The following is a 21,889-nucleotide window of genomic DNA, read 5'->3' as shown; positions in this document are numbered from 1 at the left end:
CGCTTATATCCCACCACCACAGCACAGATGTCCCACTGTAATGTGGAAAACAAAATGGCCTGATTGTTTCATTTGCTTTTGACGAGTCTTTTGAACTCTGTTAGTCACACCAGCCACTCCCGCAGATAAGATCGTTTTCACTCCAGCCTGGCAGGTTGCCACAGGTTTTAATCACTTGTCCCCCCTCCACTCCCTTCCAAAAGAGAATTTAACACCTTCCACATGCCTTATTTGATACCGGCTAACTTAAATGAGCCTCCTTCTTTTTTCCCCCCCAAAAGTTGCACGGGATCTTGTATCGCTCTCGCCCACAGATGGTAATTGAACCTAAGCTGGGAGTGATTGTATACCGCACTGCAGGAATAATTAGAAACGAGGACACACAGGCAGCCCACACCTGCACCTGCAGATGCTCCCGCTTCCCCTCACTGCTGCTTTGTGAGGACGACAAACAGGCCTTCACACCTGTACGGCAGACGAAACACACACACACACACACACACACACACACACACACACACACACACACACACACACACACACCTGAAGGCGACTGAAGCCTCTCATCTCCTGTTTTACGATCTCGTCTTGCCTTAACTTTTGTTCAGTCAAAGTGTACCTGTGAGACGGCGGATTTCCCCTGGGGGCATTTCAAGCCCTACTTTTAAGAGATCATCTAGTTTTCTCCTTTTTGCCACCTTACTTTGCCCCCGCCCCACCCCTACCTTAACATCTGAGTCGTCTGAGGACAAATGCAGCAAAATTATTCAGCAGCTTCCTTCAAGGAAGCATTTTTTTTCATAATGCTTCAACACCACAGACTTAAATGTATTTTAGCAGGACTTTAACGAAACGCTGCACAGTTGTGCTGAGTTGTGAAGTGGAAGGAAGCTGAAAAGTGGTTTGAAACATCTCATGGAAATGAGAATCTGAAAAGAGGGATGCGCATTCGTCCCCTATAATAGTGCACTTTGCGGCACTTTTCATGCATTTACAGTTGCACGCTGTTTCAGATAGTTTTGTTAACCCATGCACAGCTCAAGGTCAGTTGAAAAGTGTTTGGAAGCAGCAGTTCAAAGGTTCTCGTTTGGATTTAGGTCTGGGCTTATGAACAATTATTTATGAATGTTTGATCCTTCTGATGCACATACACGCTACACCAATTTTTGTCGGTAAAATGGTTGTGAAAACAAATTTGCTTATTCTTCCATTTCGCTGTAACGCACCACTTTGTGTCATTCTACAGAAAATCCTACGTAGGAGGCTGTACCGTGTGACAAAATGGGAAAGATCCAAATGAGTGAATGCTTTTGCGCTGCACTGTATAAGAAGACGAAGAAGAAAAAGAAAAGAAATGCAGATTGGCAGAGAAATGGGCACAGATGCCATCCGGTTGTCGTGGTGACAGGCTCGCCTCAGCTGAGGTGACAACGTCTCCGTCCAAGAAAGAGGAGCGAAAGGAAGCAGGGGAGGGACGCTGGACGGGAGCCAGGGGAAGAGGACGTGGAGTTCATTCACAGAGAGGGTGAGCCTGGCCTCAGGCCAACAGATGGACCCGCTGCCCTATCATCTCCTCATCCAGATGGGATGTTTTTCTTTTTCTTTTTTTTTTTTTTTTTTGTAGCTCTGTGCATAGATTTACGCAACTGAGAAAGGACAATTCGAAAGCTGTCCTAAAAACAGGTTCACGCCTTTGCCAAAAGCCAAATATTAGAGGATCCATAAGATAACGTTTGCGTCTTTTACGAGACACGCTTCACGATTCGGCTGAAAAGCAAATGTGTTACAGGAGGAAAAGTTAAAGGTCAACAGCTTACTGTTGACCTTTTACAACAGATAAAGGTTGCACAATTGTGGTCACGTTTTGCTTCAGCATTCAGTCCTTGCCGATAGTTTATGAGCATGCAGCATCTCAACTTGACAATATTTGCAGATTCCACCTTGTAAGATTCCCACATCTATCAAATTATCCTCAGGAGAGCAAACAGGTGTTAAGTTCGATTTGGTCATTCCCGATCTTCACATTTCCTCTTGTAAAGCTGTTTATTGAATACCTTATAGCTTACTTATTTCAGCTTTCTGGCAGACACACAAAAACAAAACAACCCAGCTCCAGTCTGAGATGACGCTGCCACTGATGTATTTTGCACAGTGTTGATTCTGTGTGAAGAATTTTGACATTAACACAAAGTTTCGTGAGGTTTTATCCTGGTCTGGATGTTTTTTTTGGAAGAAGCAGCTTCTGTCTTGTAATCTTTCCCCTTTAGTCCAGACATCTGGAGGATACATTCCCGCTTCCTCTTTAGTGCTTTTTTCATCACTTGTGGAGCAAACGCCAGGTTGTTTTTCCTCGTGTTATATCCCGTCCTCCGAGGAACATAAACACCGAGATAAGTCCTTTGCACTTTCTCTGCAAAACTTTGGCTTTAGCTAAAAAAAAGAGAAAATATCAGAAAAAAAATCCTACAGGTTAATCCTATGAGCGACGGCAGGTGTAAACAAAAGACTGCATGACATTGGATTTAAAAGTATTCCTGTACGAGTGCACAGACTCGTGTGAGCAGGTAATTATAGTTTTTATCTTCACCGTGTTTCTGTCAGAATGTCACAAAACCCTGGCTTTGTGACAGCATGGACACACTTTTCACATCTGCTCTGCCTGTAGCATCACATAGGGACCCGTTCTTTATGCCACAGAGCGCATGTAACGTCTCTCTGGTGCCCTTGATCACTTTCACATGATATTCGGGTTCCCAGAGTTGTCACTTCTTAAGCCAGTGGGGATGGGAAAATCTTTAAAAAGCTTAACTTAAGATCCAGACAGTTGTTTGAACATACATATGGCTACTTGTGTTGACATAGTTGAAGCAGAGGAGAATTTCTCCCCACTGGACGGATTGTAAGAATAATATCAGGCAATAATACTGAGCATGGCAACTGATATGCTCACTGATTTTACTCTTTATAGGTCTAAGTTTGAGTAAAATTAACATTGTTCTTTTATTTTATAAACCACTGGCAAAAAGATGCAGCGTTTTCAGACCTCAAATAATGCAAAGAAAACCAATTGATGTTCATTTAGAAAGAACAATACTAATGTTTTAACTCAGGAAGAGTTTAGAAATCAATATTTGGTGACATAACTAGGACGTTTTTGACTGAGAGGTATACATATATACCTCTATAAAAGCTGTTAGTTTTACACCAGGCAAAACAAGATGTGCAAATTTCAAAAGGTAACATCTGAAAACTGTAGCAGAGATTTTGTATTCAGTCCCATTTACATTTACTCTGACATAAAAAAAAGATAAAACAATAAAAAAATTAAAAGTAAACACACTGTCCACCACCATGGAGACTTGTTGGTCAGTGGAGTTAAGCTGTGGCTCAATCAGACTCAAATGGTTCCAGATCTACTATAAATCTGACAACTTGCTTTTCCACCGTGAGGTTTTCTGATGACAGGTAATCAGCTTGGCTCCTGTGATGTCATGAAATACAAATAAGGCAGGATTAGGATTTCTTCAGTGCACTTAAAAAAGACAACAAAAAAAAACAACATTTATTATGATATATAGAGGAATCGACACCTCATTACCCACATGTTTTAGAGAAAGAAAATATAAGACCCTCAAGTGTCCTTCGTTATTGTAAGAGATATGATTTTGGACATCCTGTGCCTTGTATGAGATACGGCGATGTGAAAAATGTTCATTAAATGTGTCCAGATGAGCGGTTTTTGTTTTAAAGCCACTTTGATGCATTAACGGGTCTGCTAAGTGCTGTAAAAAAAAAAAAAAAAGAAAAGAACTGGGGGCATAAAACTGCTGTCGGACAGACATCTCGGCTGGCTCATGTGGACGAGAAACCATAAAAGTGTTGCGCATTTTTATGGTTTTACATCACAAGGACCAGGGATTTCTCTGTCCGAGTACTGTCTGTACCTCTGAACGTTGGAAACAATACAGGAAGTCTTCCTGCCTTTATGACTTCCTCCTCAGCTCGGGCCACAGGAAGCGCTGTGGATGTAGGACATGGATGCAGCTTTTGTTCCCACAGCCGATGTGGGAATGTTAAGGTCAGCCCTGTTCCCCTCGCTTGAAAAATTGCTTCCTTCCCCTCATTTCAACTCGAATGCCAGCAGTGACCTCTGATAATCTGATTTCGTCCCATCTCTGCAGGGATTGGGATTGGGAAGGACCGTGGAGTCGACGCATGCGCGAATCCGACGGGGCCGTGCGGAGTAGCCATCCGAGCCGCGAATACCACAGCCAACGCAAACGTCCTCTAATGTATTTCCAGCTCCCGTTTTCCTCACCGCCCCCTCTTTCACATAGTGTACTTAGCCAGACAAAAAGCCTTTCTCTTCGTGCCCCGGCCTCCCTCCCCATCCACATCCCAACCACCCGCCCAACACTCACTCTCAGTCTTCACCAGAGACTCTTTGCCACCGTTATGGAAGTGGCTGTGTTACACGACGTGCAAAATTAGCTCTGTCACTCCGAAGCCGGGTGGCTGCTCCGAAGAGGAAGGGAGGTCAAAACCATAAAAACGTACCACATGGCGTGTGTGAGGGGGGCAAAATGAGAAGGGGAGGAAGAGGAGCAGGAGCAGGAGGAGGAGGAGGAGGAGGAGGAGGGAGTCCGGGAGGCCTCTGTGTTTTACTTTTCCTTGAAAGCTCGCTGAAAACCACAGACACATGGGAGGCAGAATTCCCCTCACAGCAGGAGAACCAGAGAGGGAGGGAATCGGGGGGTGCGGTGGGGGTTGTGGGGAGCTGCTGGTTTCGCAACTCTGCAGCGTCTGTGATCAATCTCAGTTCAACTCAGGCTGAGAACATTACAGGTGAGAACGTATGCAGCTCGGAGAAGTTGTGAGAACCTGGCAGGGGAAAAACGTCCAACTACACAAAGAGAGGAACTTAAAGGAGCCAATGCTTCGACATGCCCAGACACAGAAACCTCCCCACAACGTAACTCCTTAAGCCTCTCCAACCTATGGGAAAGAGGTGCTTCCCACTGGTGCATGTGACCAAACGGGAATGACTGCGTTTGAGGGGTGGGTGGCGGGTTAATCCTTGCTTTTGGGGGGCCTCTTCTCTTTGTGGATCAGGACCAGAGCAAAGCTGTTGTTCAAAAATGTAGGAATGAGGCAAAGGTGAGAGGTCAGGCTGTGATAATAGACTTTCTGTGATCAATTTAACACTTGACGGGTTGATTTCATTTTAGTTCAGAATATCGTTGCATATACTGATGGCTGATGCTAAACTTGTATGCAGATATTTTCCATTCAACTGACGAGTTCTGTGTGAAAACATCAGGAACAGCAGATCGCAAGAACCGCCATGTGCAAAATGAAGAGGAAAAAAATGAAAGAGCTGCGCCATCTAGTGGAGCATTTGGATTTGTTTTTTGTGAAAAACTTGAAATAAACTAACCTGCTGCCAAAGACACAAAAGGTTTGAAAGAAATTGAGTCAATCTAAAAAAAAACACAAGTTCATGATGTATCAGGCTAATTTTTATGATTTATTCTAAGTAAAAGAAAAGTCATTTCTGTTGTGATAACACAGGTTTCTGAAAGAATGTCTGGTCAGTTTTTCTCAACTGTAATGTGCACTCATGTGTTTTTATCTCTTCATCAAACGCTCAGCGCTTGTGTTCAACTTGATCTCATTTCCCCTAATAAATAGATCTATTGCTGCCATTAACTGTATTTTTCTGCTTTTCTCCTGGTAGCGTTTCTGTGACTTGACTTTTTTCTTTTGAAAATATTAAATGTGTTCTACTTCTTTTTTTTTTTTTTATCTGTGAATAGGTGAATTTTTCATAAATAATTTGAACATATGTTCCACAGAAAAGTCCACAGATTTGAGAACACAAGTTCAAATTGATCTCTGTGTTGGTGTCAACATTTAGTTTTCTTTAGCTCGGTGATGCTGCATTTAGCTATCATCCGTTGCCGCATTTATTCCTGTAATTATTATTTTTGTTCATTTAATTGTTTGAAGTTGCAGAGCAGCAATGCTGCCATAAAATCTGTGTCAGGTCACTGAATCATGCGGTCGGGTCTGTATGGGAATGAGGACCTGTGCAAGGGGAATATAATCACCTCATAAAAAAAAAAGAAAAATCTCCAGGATGACTTTGCCTCATTACGTGGAATAATTACATGCAAATCCTCGAAGCAAAAGGGGAAAAAAAAGCAAAAAAAAAAAAAAAGCAGAGGTCATACTCAGGCGGCCTCGGTAGTTTCCCCCTCATTACAGGGGTTTTGATTTTCCTCCAGCGGAGGAGGAAATCTGAGGACAATGCTGGAGGGTGGTGTTTAAAACACAACAAAGCACTGTTTTACGAGAAGTGATTTTCAGCACGTGGTGATTTAAAATCATTTCCAGCATTCCAGTAATCTGCTTGTGGGGCCTGATGACGGGCTTCGCCGCTCGCTCTGGATACAGCAAGGATACCACATAACACGAATCAGGAGATTGTACGTTCATTTGCTGCTAGGACTAGTGATTCAAGGCACCCACGCTAACAAGGCAGCAGTGACCATTTTCTGTGACTTATAATACGTTTAAACTTTCCTTAAAAGGACAATAAGGGGAAACAAACTGAGCAAAGGTGTTAACATTAGAAAGCTCTAAACTTTTAATGTTCAGAGCTAAACTAAGTGACAACCAGAAGGGTCAATATCAAAAAACTTTGGCAAGATATTGCTGAAAGAAAATCACATTTCTTTGTTCTATTGCTGAAATTTTTTTTATTATTTTCTGTGGATTTTTTTTTTGCGTACAAATGATTATGATCGGCAAATAAAAAGTTAAGTGCTCTGTCTCGCTGCTTTTTTTTCTCCTTTTTCCCCCCATATTTTTAACAGTTAAAGCCTCAAAAAGAGGAACGATAAACATAGTAAGTAAAAGTAAATTAAAAAGATACATCCAGGACTTAAAACCATTTCTAAAATAACAAAATAAAATTTAAAAGATGTTGCAAAGGAAGCAGGAAGAGTCCTGCCCCAAAGTTGCTTACATTTTCCTGATAAAAACAGTAACACTACCCTATTACCTCCAATCTGTCTTGTACTTAGCGCCAGTGTGCTTTTGTTTATTCAGACCAACTGCAGGCATGAGTACATCTCCACATTTAAGAACAAAACGAAGTAGCAGAAGTTTGAGTCTTTCTGTGGAGCAGTTTATGATGGTTCTGAGCCTGGACCTGAATAACTGCAGCAACTCCAGTTCATAATGCCTCTCTGCACAGTAGACACCATGCATGACTCAGATAACATTACTTTTATGCTTCTTTAAAACTTTAATAAATGTTCCCATGTTAACCTCTCTTACTGGTGGGCTTCTTTTTAATGTCACCGAGAATTTAAGTGAACACTAATGAAAGGCATTTGTGGGGTTTTTTCTGACCACATTTCTTATTTAAAGAGCATGGTTCCCCACTATGCTTCCAGTTTTTAATGAAATGTTGAAAAGTTCTCAACTCAGTTTCAGTGGTTTTTGCAATCACTGCTTGATTCATGCCCACAATTTGATCGTTCTTCAACATCTTTTCCACGACCACAGGATGCATCTTTCAATGCTGCCGTTTAAGAAACGAGAAGCTACTTATTACATCAGCAGAGTTAAATAACTTGTCAAATGGAAGACATTTGTCTATTCAGTAACTATCCACCCAGTTCAGTTCTGGTGGCAACTCAACATTTTGAATTGTACAAAAAGAAGTTTGTCTTTCTGATCTGCACCACCTTTTTCCAACTTAAAGAGTGGATTCCCTTTTTTTGTTAAGGCACAAAGAACAAAAACAACCATGTAGTTTTACAAAAATGTTTATTCATGAGAGTTTCTCCAAGAAGGGAGCAACTCTACTGCTGCTGCAGATGTGATTCACTCACTGATTTGAAGGAGACGTTGCCAGTGGATTTTTGGAGGTAGTCAAGCTCCAGCAGGTCATTTCCTGCAGGCCCGTTCTCCGAGGCGCTTGATAAAACATCGGACAGATCCAAACTTCCACTTCCTTCACTCTCGAAAAACAAATCTGACGTTTCTACTGCACTGTCTGCTCCTTCCTTCCTGTAAACACTCCCTGTCTCCTCGTTGGTGACATTTGCTTTAGGACTTCCGCTCACGTTCTTGACGTCATCCGATTTTGAGCTCCAGCCTTCTCCCTGAACAGTCGTCATGTTTGGGAAACGATCCTGGTGACCCGGTGACCTCACACTGCTGAACGAAGCACTTCCCGGGACGTCCTCGTACGTGACGGCTTTCACCCTGGGCAGCCTGCGTATGACCGAGTTGCCCGTTGCATTGATGGCGATGGGTCTGAGGGGGCTTCTGCTGCCAGTTTGGGTCAGCCTGACCCGTTTGCCCCTCACTGTGCGGCTGGTGAGGGTCCTGAACTCAGGCACCTCCTCTGCGGCAGGTTTGTTTCCGTCAGCTGCTATCGGCTTCAGTTCATCTGCGGACTGATCTAGAGAGCTAAAATTAGATGACGAGACCATCAGAGAAATCCGTGCTGGATATTTCCAGCTGGTTCTGCTGCGAGTGCCCACAGTTTGGTTTTTACTGGGCAGAAATCCATGAAGAATGTTGTATGCAAATGAGACTGAGCCATCTGCTCTTGAAAATTTTGGAGGCATTTTGAAGTCACCAGTGCGACCTGGCTCCTTGTCGTCTCTCTGATTGTACAGTCTGTAAATCCTGATGGGTTTGGGTCTGGAGACCTCAGAGCTCATGAGTTCAAACACTTTGAAACTTGGTTTGGATTTGACGGGTGAGTCGGTGCTCTGAGGTAAAGCTTTGGCTCCCTCAAGTGGTTGGCCGCCATATCCTTCTAGACCGAACTTTCCCTTGTAGGGCCTGAATCCGTTTTCATGTCTGTTCATGCTTGCCCCAGTTTCAGGTTGCTGACTTTTGAGCATTGATGTGAAGGGTTGAACAGTGGGTGTACTGCTGACTTGGGCTACAGGGGAAGGTGGACTCATTTGTACCGTGCCCTGTTTAGCTGGTGTGGTAGTTGTAGCAACAACTCTTTTCTGACCAAAGCTGTACTTTTGTGATAAAGAAGGATAAGGATTTGAAAATTTAAACCCAATGTCTACTCGTTTCTCCAGGGTGGATCGTGTTTTGTCTGCAGAGGACGGACCCCTCTCGGGGTTGATGAGCCCATCGAGGCAATGAAATTTTTTAACAGACTGACCTGCTGTGAACTCCTGTCTTGGCTCTCTTGAAGGCACATCGACTCGGTCCAGTACAACAAATGCCCTTCTGCCATCTTGAGAATGAACTGCAGAGACAAGATTTTGCAGATTCCTGTCCTCTGAAGCAGGATGCAGAAAACCTGGAGTAGGGGCTGCAGCCTTGTGTGGAGTGGGACAGAAAATGGCCTGACGTCTACCAAAAACAATTTGGGCTTCAGATTCCTCCTTGTTTGGGTCTGTTCTGGTAAAATGATTGAGATTAGAAATAAATCTACTTTTCTCTTGCGTCCCAGATAGTCTTTGCTTCTGGGCCCAGTTAGCAGTATTTCTCTGTCCTCTAAAAGCTTTCTGCCCAACATTCTTCATGGTGTAAATCTGAGCTGGGGATTCTTTAAAGAGATATGTCTGGATGTTATTGTGTTCTGGCATTTCTTTACTGCTTACAAAGTTTTGGTTCTGTGGGAGTTTTGAGATGGATGTTGGCTTTTCTTGGATCGAGTTTCGTCTAATAACACTTAAACTGTTCCTGAGAGATCGAGCGCCACCCCAAGCCTGATTTGTAAAGTCAAAGACGCTTTGTAGTGGCATCCTACTGGCATCGCTCTGGACTCTGACCGTGGGAAGCTGATCCGTTTCCAAAAAGCCACTGCCAAGCCCCCTTTGGGTTAGAAGTTGAGTCCTCTGAAGTCTTCCTGTCTGGGATGGAAAAACAAAATTTAGCTTTCTTTCAGACTTGTCTTCATCTGCCTTTGAGAAGGTAGTTATTGGGATTCCTCCTTCGCTGCCAGGTTTCTTCAGATATTTAATCCAGTCAGTGTTAGAGTTGTACTTATTTTCAGCGTTTTCATCTTTCTGAGGAAGACCATCATCAGGAATTCTGGATTCATCAAACTCTGGTCCTTTGTACGGGGAATCAGTGGTGAAAGTGCTGCTTGCTGGCCTCATCATTCCACCTCTCTGTAGTTTGGTTATTTTCACTCGAGGCCGCGTCTTATGGAGGCTGTTCTGACTGTAACTGAAGCTACCTTGAGTAAAGTGGACAGGATAGGATTGATGACTGCTGATGAACAGGGTGTCTGCTGGTGTTTGGACTTGCTCTTTGCCCAGCTGACCAGCTAAGGAGGGAACCTGCTGCTCAGGATTGAATCGTCTCAGGATGCTGTACTTCTCTGTCTTTTGGATTATAGGTACTGCTGGACTTGCTGAAAAAAGGAATACAACAAATGTATGAGTTTATGAAACGTTGGATGATTAAACTGGTGGCAAAGTTCTGGTAAGATGTTTATGAACATTCATCAGAATGACTCATTCCCTTTGGCCTTGTCGTAATTAATGTGACTCATTATTCATCCAGTTAATAATAAAACCATTCAACTTCAATGTCAACAACAATAAAAAAAGGATTACTTTGACTTTTGATGACTTTTCTCTTATTAAAAATGACTTAAAGTACATAAATTCATCCCTGCTAATGTCGACAATCACTTCTGCAGCACAAATTATGAACTAGTGGGGAAAAAGCAGGACAATGATCCAAAACAGCCACTAAAACTGGCTTGAGGATAGATAATGTCAGCTACCTCACATTTCAGGAATATTCCCAACCTCAGCATCGTTGAACTTGTAAATGTGTGGATTTTGTTGAAAAGTGGGGTCTGTTTCAGTAACCCAGCTAATTTAGATTAAGTAAGACAACTTTACCATGATGGGTGGTCAAACATTTTAGATTAGATGGAACTGCACTTTACAAAACTAGATTTGAATTTGACTTCATGATCGAACTGAATTTGGACTCACAATTAATCAGACCTGCATATCTTGCAAAGGGCCCTGAGATTAGGTTTGTTTCAAAAGTTTAAAACCCAGTTTAAAAGGAAAAATATGTACATTTCTAACAAAAACTTAGAAATCAATTTTCCACACGTCAGAACACCTCTGAAGCTACAGTTTGGCATTGGTACATGGGAAGCAGATATGGTCCAGCTCATGCTCACCTCTTGCAGCGTGGGAACACATTGCAATCAGTATGACAGCAGCGCAGATCCCCACAGAGAGTCTGCAGAGAGAAAAACAGACCTTGAGGCTTCCCTTTCTGCTCAACAACTGCTTTGTTGTCATTCAGGATTACCACTAGTTTAAAATCCTGTGAATGTGACTCGAAGAAACATCTCGGCCAGCCATTTACCTTGAGAAGAGAACAAAGCTGCCAGACATGACTGACAGCTTCCGCCAAGGTTTGGGTGCAAAAACAGCAGCAGTGGCGTTTTCATGTGTCTCTGCTGTGGCGTTGAGAAGCTGTGCTGCTGCTGATTGGAGGCAATGCGGTTCACCTGGCGTTCACCTGGTGGAGTCTGAGTCTCCACTTCAAGGAGACTCAGCATATTAAATCTGCTTGCATCACATTTTAGCAAAAAATGTTTTTTATTGTTGGTCATATTTTCTTCTTTATGTTTTTTTTTCAATTAACTAAGTTTTAATGGGTTTTTTTTTATTTTATATTTTTACTTTTTATAACTTGTTGATTCCCACAAAGTTTTCCAAATGTATCATGCACTTGCAAAAAAAAAAAAAAAAAAAAAAACAGGCAACAATTATTTAAAACAATAACCAATTTATTAGTCTTTATAAATACAATACTGTAAAAAAAACATTCATGGCTCATACATTCAAAAATATAAATATTAAATAAATCCACTTGAGGATCATTAAAGCATCTTAAAGCAACCATTTTTGGGGGGCAGTGAAATATTAAAAGTGGACCATTAGAATAAAGCATTAAAAATAATCATCATGTGTCTTGCCAGCAAGATTTTATGATCTCCATCTTGTGCAGGTGTAACAATAAATATCACGCTATGGATCTGTCAGCAGCTCAGAACATGTAGCAGGACATCATGGCCATGTTCCTCATATCATCAGTGGTCATGCAATCTGTAAAACAGACAAAAGACAAAAGACCAGGTCAGAGATGAAGCTTCAGAAGACTAAAGTAGCTTAAATCCAGGTTAGAAAAACTGGGCATTTAAGGCCAAAAAACTTCTGTCCTATGAATGTTTACATCAGGCTGTAACTTCATTGATCTCCACTAACTATTTTAATACCCCAGACTGGTTGAAACAAAGTGTTGTAAGACAAGTTCAATAATAATTTGGTCAAAGTTGGTCAGTAACAGACTATGGAGAGGTGATTTTAAAATGTTAAGTTTACTAACACCAAATTTTATACTTAACTTTTTTTTAATAACTCAAGCTAATGCTAGATTATGACTCTTAAACACCAGAACTTATTAACCCCAAATTTGGACTTAATTTGGAGTTGGTCCAAATTGACCATTTTTAACTTTGAATTAAAACACCTAATAATGACAACTGAAGTGTTAACAAATAGAGGAGCTATTTAAACAACTGTTTAACGGTGTAATAATTCTGATAATAATTATAATAATAACTAACAATAAACAATCGTCTGTTTACCATTTGGTCTCTGTCGAGAGCTCTTGCCGCTTATCTTCCTCCAAACTTTGGTCCAGGACCGCCGGAGCCTTCCACCTCTGAGCCCCGCAGAGGAGTCACTATCCTCGGCTTCAGTCTCTGGGACTTCCCCCTCACACTCCGGAGCTTCTCCGCCCTCCTCCTCCTGATCCTCTTCGTCGTCGTCCGGGTCCTCCTCCCGGTCGAGGACCCCCGCGGTCATCAGCCGCTCCAGGGCGGACTCGTCCACCCTCAGCTCGGTCCGGACGCTGCCCTCCGCGGACAGGGCGGTGCTGCGTCGACACAGCGGGCAGTCTATGGACCGGTCCGCGCTCGGCAGCGGCGCGCGGCTCATCGTCCGGAGGCAGCTCTCACAGAAGGTGTGCTTGCAGTGGAGCTCCCGTGGACAGCGGCGAGCCGCGTTGTAGGTCCGGTAACAAACTCCGCACTCGATCTCTGAGATCATCGTTAGACGTTCCTCCTCTCTGCTGTGGCCGGTATCGGAGCCTCCGCTCCCTTTTTATGGCTCTTCCCCGGAACGGGAGGGACCGGCAGGGACCGGGCTGAGCGAGCGCAACATTACGTGATGCAGCGAAACCTCATGGGACTGCGTGACGTGAAGGACCTCCACGCGCCCAGTAAGACTTGAAACCGACCGCGTTCTATTCGTTTATAGATCATTACTGAACGGGTGACATCATCATCAGGTTATGACATCACTTTGTCTAAATATTGTTCAGAAAGAAAGGCGAGAAGACACCTAAATAAACACTTGTATTTATTTGCGATGAATGAGTTAATGAAGCCTGCTTTTTAACATTTTTATTCAATTCAGATTTCTCATATATATATATATATATATGAACATATATGAACATATATATACATCAAACAGCCTGCAACGTCCTCCAGATGTTTCAAATGAAGACAACAATGATCAATACAATCAATATCAAGTTGATATAATATCCTATCATGGGATGGTAATATCCTTTCTGACCCTTGACCCCGTCGAGGGAGTTTTTCTCCAGTCATACGTCAGACAGAAACCTCCAGCCATTGCGCCTCCTCCCAGTGTTTCCACCGTGAGCATGAACTCCTTTCATGGTGACATCCGGCAGGATCTGGGCCAAAAATCACAAACTGAAAGCACTGTGTGTGTGTGTGTGTGTGTGTGTGTGTGTGTGTGTGTGTGTGTGTGGGTGGGGGTGGGGGGGGGTGGGGGTGTGGGTGTGTGTGTTTGTGTATCTTTTGTTTGGAGCTTTTTTGTGTGTGCCTTCCGGTTCTTTCTTACTTACCGTAAGTCTTTTCGGTCACGTCGGGTGCAAGCTGAGAGGCAGTAAAAAAAAAAAAAGCAAAACGTAAAAAGAAACAAACCCCAAACTTTTTTTTCGGAAAGAGTTATCCAGTAAGTGGGAAGTCCTGCAGTGTTGCAACTTTCTTGTTTAACAATAAGCGTCTTTCTCAGCAGGTTGAATAAAAAGAACATAGTCAATAATGCAAAAAAAGAATAAAACATTAAAGGTTATGACAGTATTAAAACTGCAAAACTTATGATAAAGGCATGACGCCACTTTATACACACAGTTACTATTCCAAGGTGTTATTCCTGCTGAACGGCTGGATGGCATATGAGTTCCTACTTAAACCAGCAATATTTCAGTTTTTGCAACCTAAATGTTAAAAAAAAAAACAATCTGATAAACTTCACCCACCATCAGCAGATTTCATGATGTGGAGACCAGGATGACTTTGATAATCGTTAGTGTTTAAGAAAAAAATAAAACAAGAGGGACAAGACCATGACCCTGCTGAACTCCAGAGAATGAAACAAGAGCAACAGGAAAACATCCATCCACATCTGCAGTGATTGCATAATAAGTAATGATAAAAATGTTAATCTTATCTCTGAAAACATGAGTCAATAATATAATTAAAGCAGTACTTAACGTCCATGGCAAAAAGTGAAAAAAATTTAAAAGTATTCTGGTCTTTTAAATATTAAATATGATGCAAGGCACTATATTAAATATTACATAACTAAAACAAAGTCGTACAAAGGAGGTAATACACTTTCTTAGGATAGGCGAGTACATAGTCAATTCAATGCTCTGTACCTCCACTGCTGTGCTGGACTGCAGGTATAGAGTTACTTTTCTCATATGTTTTATTTTCACCTAATAAGGATCTTTGGGTAATGGCCAAGACATGTTTTTTCGGTGGCTCAGATGGAGTCGTAGGTGCTTTCTGAAAAAAAAAAAAAAAAGAAAAGCCCAGACTGTGTTGTGATAACGTTTTTAAACCAGCCAAACATGTTTCGGTTTTTCCAAGTGTTCACTTATTTTGCTGAGCTTGTAAGGGCTTGCTGTAGGTGTAGTCCAGGGCTTTTTTCAGATGTATTTTCTGAGAAGTGCCCTGTCTTGCCTCTGGGTGCAGCTCCCATGAATCAAGATTAGCAACTGTTTAGAATGGCTTCCGAACTCAAATAATGGTGATCACCATGGGATCGACTGAAATTGTTTTGAAATACGTGGAACACCTTCATCCCTTGGATCTCCAGGGCAAATAAACAACACAGAGTGAGTTCTCACACGTTGTTCTTCATTTTGGGCTGCTTCATGCACCGTCTGAACATCCAGCGAGGATCAAACAATTTCTTTGTGTGTGTGCATGTTTTGATATTTGAGAGCTGAATGACGTGTTGTCTATTTTTACCCCCAGCCATGCAGATCCGTCTCCAACTTAACTTCCTTCCAATGAACAAGGAAGGAAAATTACGGAAAATAACCACTTTTCAATATTCCACTCAAGTTAATATAATTCCTTTGTGAATCAATTGGAAATCAAACAAGCAAGCATTGCTCATTAATAGTTTTTTTTTGTTGTTTGTTGTTTTGTCTTGTTCAAACCTCACTTTAACTAAAGTGGAAATCCACCGATACTCTTCAAAATGAGGCTTTTATGAACAGTGAGTGTCTTTCCATCCATCACTTGTCTGTACCCACAAACCCTTGCAGGGCTTTGGGGATTACTCTGGTGGTCCTGGGGCAAGAGTCAGGGTACAGCCTCGTCCAGGGCGTCAGACGCATTTTCACTTTGGGCCATATCAAAAATCTCAACGTTTTTAAAGGGCTGGTTGTGGCAAGAACGTATTGATAGAGCCAATAACATTCTTAAATTATCAATGAATAGCTTATTGCATTCACTAAGTGTCTGTTAAAATGAAATAAAATTGAACATCTTTTCACACTGATCAGTCCATCCAGGACTTTGTGATTGTCTTCGTGGTTCTTTGCAGTCACAATCACAGATTTTGTGGTGCTAATTTAAAATGATTTGTTAGGAATTTTTATGATATTTGTGCCAATGTGTGATGTTACATGTGACATTCGATTAATCATCACTGCAGCTTGACATCAAGTAAGGATGACGTAGCAGTTGCTTAAACCCAATGCTTTAGGCCAATTTGAATTAAAAATGTCAGTAAAATCAGAGAAAGAGTGGGGATCTGCTGATTCTGTGTGAATTTGGTGGATTTGTGAAAAACTGGAGGGACTTGTTGATGTAATCTGGAGTCTAGAGGGAAACATAAAAAGCTGTGGCGGGCCAGATTCGGCCCCCGGGCCTTGAGTTGAACACCTGTGGCCTACACAGATTGCCAGGGCATCACAGGATTTGTCAAAACTATCAAAGACAGACGGATAACAGAGTCGACATTCAATGACAATATTTTGAAACTGGAGTTGGATTTGGTCTTTGCTCATGTTTTGATTGACAGATGAAGCTTTAAAGATAATCTGTCTGATGAAATCGGATGCATGTAAGAGAATCTAAAACCCCACTTAAAAAAGACAATAGGAGAGTTTCATACTGCATTTAACAAATTGACTCACCTTTAAACAGAACCCTGCTTAAATAAACCAGTGAAAAGCTATTTTAAACAATTAAAAAATACAGTTTTGATTATGTCGGCAGTAGTGGTTTCTCTGAAAACCAAGCAGCATAAAGCTGGGCTCCTCTGAACAGGTTGTCCTATCTTTTGCAGATGTCAATAATTAATCAGTTTACTCTTTGCGTACCTTAGCACTCTTACTCAGCCCCATTGACTTTTGATCGCGAGGCTTTCGTTTCATATCAACGAAAACGTCCCACACATTTGAGTCATCTTTTCACGCGGCTCATGAATAGTCCTGAAAGAGCCGCGATGGACTCCAAGCTGACCTCCCTTTCTTGTAAATACATTTTATAACAGAAACCCAGATGTAAGTTGACTGAATGTTTGCTGAGAGTAAGACAATATCATTTTGTTGAAACTCGAGCTTCCTTTTACATGTAGGAAGATCTCCAGCGTGTTGAGTCCTCTTTCTGTTATTCTAAGGTTTCAGATTTATTTATGACAGAACCTGCTCCACAAAGCAGGTTCGGATCCTGTTTATCGGCCTGATCAAGATTGTTTAGACCCCTAATTTTGTGAGTCAGATGTTTTGAAGTCCAACAGAGATTTCCGTACTTCCTTCTTTAATAATGTGTGCATAATTACTCCTTGCTTCAGGGAACTTTAAATCCTGCCACATTTCCTGGATAATGTCACTTCCTCGGGGTAAGCTGGAAGCCGGAGCACTTTAGATTGTAAACCATCCTATTAGCACTATTAAATAGCATTGTCTCAACATCAACAGGAGCACACAATAAAGTGGAGATATTAGTAATGACTCCCTGCTTCACACTTTCAAACCACAAAGCGCTGACTGTGATGAACCATAATAACATAATGTGTGAGTCGAGCACTTTAAGTCATGATAAAGAGACTCTGATCTGTCATTTTCTGTCCTTTGTGTCTAGGTTGCCTTGCCGTCACCAAGGGTTTAATTACTGGCAAGGCAACCAAAGAGACACCTCATGAGGGACCAGGCTCAGACGGAGAAGAGGAGAGAAACCAGGTGAGGCGGAACAAAAAACACGGGCTCAGGCTCGCAGCTTTGGAATATCAAAGCTTTGGCTTGAAGACGCAGAGGCGATCTGTCTCAGCATGATAACATTTATGGATGTGTGTGAGAGGGAAAGTACCGATCCCAGGAGGAGGAACTAAAGAGAGCTCTGATCAAAAGGCTCTGCTGCAGGTGAGTGTCCATTTTATCTCCTTCAACGAAAGGACGATACCATTTCTTCTTTTTTTTTTTATTTATCCAACAACTTAATGTCATTTTGAGCTCACAGTTGGTGACTTCTTCTTTCAGAAATAAACACGTTGGGTCATGTGATGTACTTTATTTTTGCTCTGATTGCACAGATGTGTCTCTGAAATGTGAGAGGAAAAGCTTCAGGTTGCCATGAGGTGATGCAAAGGAGATCCAATCTCCAGAGCAACAATCCCACCTCCCACAACCACCCTCAGCACCGGATTGGCTTTTAGTTGTTCCCATGTGAAATTGGGAAGCAAATAACAAACAACAGGCACAGATGTGTCAAACTACGCTAAACAAATCTACTAACAATGTAATGCTGTGCTTATTTCTGTCGAAATTCAAAGGATTGACACAACTTTACCTGATTGTTATGCAATAACAAATTCGTTCATTCTGGAGCTTGTTTTTGACTGCTTACTGTTTGTATGATCAAGAGTCCACATTTACTATATATTATGAAGTATGAAGTGATTTTTGACAGTGAATGTGTCCATTCAGTTCTTACTTATGAAGAAAAGTCAGATTTAGGATGTCTGTGAATGAGCCGAATCTACTGAACATGAAAACAGAGTTGCAGTAGTTGTTATTTTCCAGATAAGTCAGACTGGCTCGTTAAAAACTAAACAAATGCATCTCTGTGATGGGAACAGATCCATAAAGTCTGGAGGTCCGTAAATCCTCTAGCATTCGAATCCCTCCTACGACAGGAAACTATTTAAGTTTAGCAGGTTTTTTTTCTTTTTCTTTTTAAATCAAATTACTTGGTAAAAGAGAAAATAAATCCTTGTATTCTGGATTCGTGGCCTTATATAACCGGTGACTGGAAATGTTCCTGTTTGCCTTGGATGTTCACCCCATTGGCTTACTGGTCTATTTGACATATACCAAGCACTGAATCATGCCTCACAGTCTGCTCATGTTTAGACCTGTGGGACCTACTTCTCCCCGTTTAGTGGTTGATAATGAAGAACATATGCAAACCTTTCCATTATTTCATCTGACAGCCGGCTCTCTTGTCATGTTTCCATTCAGTCAGCGCAAGAGCTCAGTCCAGTCTGCAAGCGCAGTTTTACACTGTGAGCTAATTTACATATTAGACATGACGCCGGTTAAAGAGATGAACTAATCTCATCCAAAAATATCATTGTCGCTGTCAGTGGTGGTGTTCTGTGGAAGAAAATATAGTTAAAAGGTGTAAACATCCGCAAAAGCTAGAGAGTAATGATTTGCCACAAATGTTTTATTTATTTTTTTTACTCTAGCAGGTTCTGATGTTGGAGATGTGTTGTAGTGACCTTTATGGTGAATCTGGTGCATTTGGACAGGATTCAGCATTAATCTGAGTTCTGTCATTCTGAATTGTTTTCAGTGATGTATAACTAAGGGTTGAAAATGCACAAATAGAATCCGCATGATTGTCAGACGCTAATATTTCACATTTTTGCTAGTACATTAAGATTTCACCATAAAGTTACATAATGTAACGAGTTTATGCTGATCTCTACATTATTTGTGCACACATGCTCCAAAATTAATGGATGAATCTGGACTGTGTCAACTCATAAAAGACGAACTAGCAGATAATTTTTAACTGAGCCTCAGCAGAATGAGACAAAGACTTGGTTGGTACAATTTCTTTAAAAACCCATAAAATATATTAAAGACAAGAATGTTTAACAGAAGGAAAGTAGTATTTCAGAACAAATAATAATAAAAAATAAAGAATAAGTAGTTTAAAATTTAACATAGAGTGAAAGAAGTATAAAGTCTCTCACCTTGTTTATGACTTTCACTCAGTGTTCATGCCAAGCCTGACATTTTTTTAAATATTGTTTTCTTTTTCCAGTTCTGTTTCTTTATTTATGAGCACATTCACATTCTGCCAAGGTCAGGGCAGCTGACCAAATCCAAAAGAAAAATGCTGAAAGACCTTTTATGAGTCCCAGAGGACTGTTGGTCAAGATCATTTTTGAAGATATCAAGAAAATTTGACCAAAATCAAAGAAGCACAAATGATCAGAATCTTTCTGTTGTGCTCAGAGCCACTTGAAAACTGAACTTCCTCGTTTCCAGTAATTATAAACAACACAACGCAAAAGTCCCCTTTACCAGCTCTTCTCAAACTGTTTGTACTTCCCCCGAGGTTTCTCATGTTCAATGAGTCAGTGGACGACTCCTGTAAATGTCAAAATCAAGTCAGTGAACGTGCTCCGACACAGATGGACTTGCGGGAAAAGGATTTCAGTGACTTAATAATTTTTGCTCACAACTCCACCTTTTCTTTTCCCCCAGTCTGCGGTCATATGCACGCACACACACACACACACACACACACACATTCACACACAGCATGTGGAGGGGCTAAGAAGGGGAATGCTGTGACTCATGACGCGAATCTGTTGATTTAAGTTGTATAAACAAAGAAGTCATTCATGCTGATTATAAGCTATAATTTCCTGGAACACTTCTAATTACTTTTATCATTACAGATTTTCCCAGCTTTTGGAGAAGATTCATCCGAATCTTTCCTCAGAGTTCAGAGTTCATCCGTCCTCCAGGCATGCCGGAGGATGTTGTTCCAGGGTCCCAGCAGGGGGAACCAGTTAGTGCAGCTCCTTGCTCCAGCACCAGCCCCGGGGAGGCTGTGGATTTAGAGTGTCCCATTTGCTACCAAGAGTACAACCAGTACAACAAAAGCCCCCGGATGTTGGAGTGCCTCCATGTCTTCTGCACAGAGTGCCTGCAGAGGATCCAGCTCAACCCCTGTGACCCCGCTGACCGCCGCGGCGGCCCACAAGCCATTCCCTGTCCCCTCTGCCGCCATTTAACCCCTCTGCGCACTGGGAACGCCCTCGCTTTACCCTGCAACTCCCAAATCATGTCCAGGCTCCCCCGTGTGACGGCCTTCCGGATGCCGGCGACGGTTTCCACACGCGTGGCGACGGTCACCCAGAGAGTGGTGCTCTCTCTGGAGGGCCCCAACAGCAGCAGCGGAGGCGGCAGAGACAGCCGCTTCATCATCCTGCCCACCGTCAGCCTGCAGGTGCAGCAGATGCACCCGGACAGGCTGTACGGCGCGGCCACGGACATGGTGGGCGAGGAGGGGGTCAGACAGCAGAGCAGGAGGACGCTGCTGTGCGTGCAGCTGCTGGCCGTCATATTCTGGGTGCTCTTTGTGATCACCTGCGTGGTCGGTGTGGTTTTTGGACCACACTTGTTCAACAGAAAATTCTGATCAGTGGGTGAGGGGGGGGGGGTCACTTTGGTAGCAGATACTCCTGACATAAAGACAATATGTGAGTGATTTCTGTTTCGACTGATGAAGATTTACTTAAATACCTCATTGTGGATGGTTGGTGCTATTGCTCCTTTTTTTCCCCTTACATGGATAAAGCGCTCCCTCTTGTGTCACATGACGGTAATAAATTCTACACGTGTTCTTTGGCATAGTTGTCCGCCTTATTCGATGCACTTTGCAAGAATTATTCCTCAGAGATTTTGATATAAATTGACTTTATATCATCACAGCTGCTGCAGATGCTTCTGATGTTCATCGCAAAAGTGCTTTATTGATGAGAACAAAGTAGCCATCAGAAGATGGGTACACTGTGTCCATACAGAGATGAGGTCCTGTTGTCCTTCCATCATCTGGAACCACTCTGCTCTTTCTCCTCTGACATCAAGGCCTTCTTGTCCATAAAAAAACCCCCTCAGTGGATATTTTTCTTCTTTCAAACTATTCTTTGTTGTGCATCAAAACCCCAGTAGCAAGCACAAAAATGTACATTCACAGTCACTTTAAACCTCTTTGTTCCCCGTTCTGAACTTCAGCAAATCTTCTACACTGGGTCTAGATGCGTTTATGATTAACTGATTTGCAGACTTAGTGAAGAATCAGTTAAAGATGTGTACCTAATGAAGTTGCCAGTAAGTGAAGCTTCCCATTTAGCAACATGTGATTCTTGATAATATTATAACAAAGGATGTATTTGTACCAGAACTGCTCTGCCAAGGATTCCTGCCT

The 21,889-nt window shown here is 42.1% G+C and overlaps 3 protein-coding genes across 3 annotated transcripts; 1 reads left to right on the top strand and 2 right to left on the bottom strand.

The window, feature by feature from the left end:
* Positions 1-7,874: 7,874 nt before the first annotated feature.
* On the bottom strand, positions 7,875-11,519 carry LOC129379424 (uncharacterized). Its single transcript, XM_055060198.1, has 3 exons — positions 11,395-11,519; positions 11,204-11,265; positions 7,875-10,411 (listed from the first exon to the last, which is right to left on the bottom strand). Exons 1-3 carry the CDS (start codon positions 11,421-11,423, stop codon positions 7,875-7,877), a joined length of 2,628 nt encoding a protein of 875 aa, XP_054916173.1. The 5' UTR covers positions 11,424-11,519.
* Positions 11,520-11,809: 290 nt separating this feature from the next.
* Positions 11,810-13,214, bottom strand: si:ch73-335l21.4 (E3 ubiquitin-protein ligase-like). Its single transcript, XM_055060240.1, has 2 exons — positions 12,683-13,214; positions 11,810-12,140 (listed from the first exon to the last, which is right to left on the bottom strand). The coding sequence occupies exons 1-2, from the start codon at positions 13,143-13,145 to the stop codon at positions 12,082-12,084; spliced, it is 522 nt and encodes a 173-aa protein (XP_054916215.1). The 5' UTR covers positions 13,146-13,214; the 3' UTR covers positions 11,810-12,081.
* A 2,030-nt stretch (positions 13,215-15,244) lies between these two features.
* On the top strand, positions 15,245-21,100 carry si:ch73-335l21.2 (RING finger domain-containing protein). The gene is made up of 3 exons (XM_055060295.1): positions 15,245-15,258; positions 17,522-17,799; positions 20,355-21,100. Exon 3 carries the CDS (start codon positions 20,426-20,428, stop codon positions 21,098-21,100), a length of 675 nt encoding a protein of 224 aa, XP_054916270.1. The 5' UTR covers positions 15,245-15,258; positions 17,522-17,799; positions 20,355-20,425.
* Positions 21,101-21,889: the final 789 nt, after the last annotated feature.

The sequence above is a fragment of the Poeciliopsis prolifica genome, unplaced genomic scaffold (genome assembly GCF_027474105.1).
Source record: "Poeciliopsis prolifica strain line A6 unplaced genomic scaffold, Auburn_PproV2 SCAFFOLD058, whole genome shotgun sequence".
NCBI lineage: Eukaryota > Metazoa > Chordata > Actinopteri > Cyprinodontiformes > Poeciliidae > Poeciliopsis > Poeciliopsis prolifica.
Note: the sequence above shows the minus strand (reverse complement) of the source record. Positions and strands in the feature narration are given on the sequence as shown.

Excerpts from the sequence above, each read along its gene's own strand:
- si:ch73-335l21.2 (XM_055060295.1), top strand. The coding sequence starts at position 20,426 with ATGCCGGAGGATGTTGTTCCAGGGTCCCAGCAGGGGGAACCAGTTAGT.
- si:ch73-335l21.4 (XM_055060240.1), bottom strand. The coding sequence starts at position 13,145 with ATGATCTCAGAGATCGAGTGCGGAGTTTGTTACCGGACCTACAACGCG. Across the intron at positions 12,141-12,682 it reads CTCTCGACAGAGACCAAATG|ATTGCATGACCACTGATGAT; the intron begins GTAAACAGACGA and ends TCTGTTTTACAG.
- LOC129379424 (XM_055060198.1), bottom strand. The coding sequence starts at position 11,423 with ATGTCTGGCAGCTTTGTTCTCTTCTCAAG. Across the intron at positions 11,266-11,394 it reads AGCTTTGTTCTCTTCTCAAG|ACTCTCTGTGGGGATCTGCG; the intron begins GTAAATGGCTGG and ends TTCTCTCTGCAG. Across the intron at positions 10,412-11,203 it reads GTGTTCCCACGCTGCAAGAG|CAAGTCCAGCAGTACCTATA; the intron begins GTGAGCATGAGC and ends TCCTTTTTTCAG.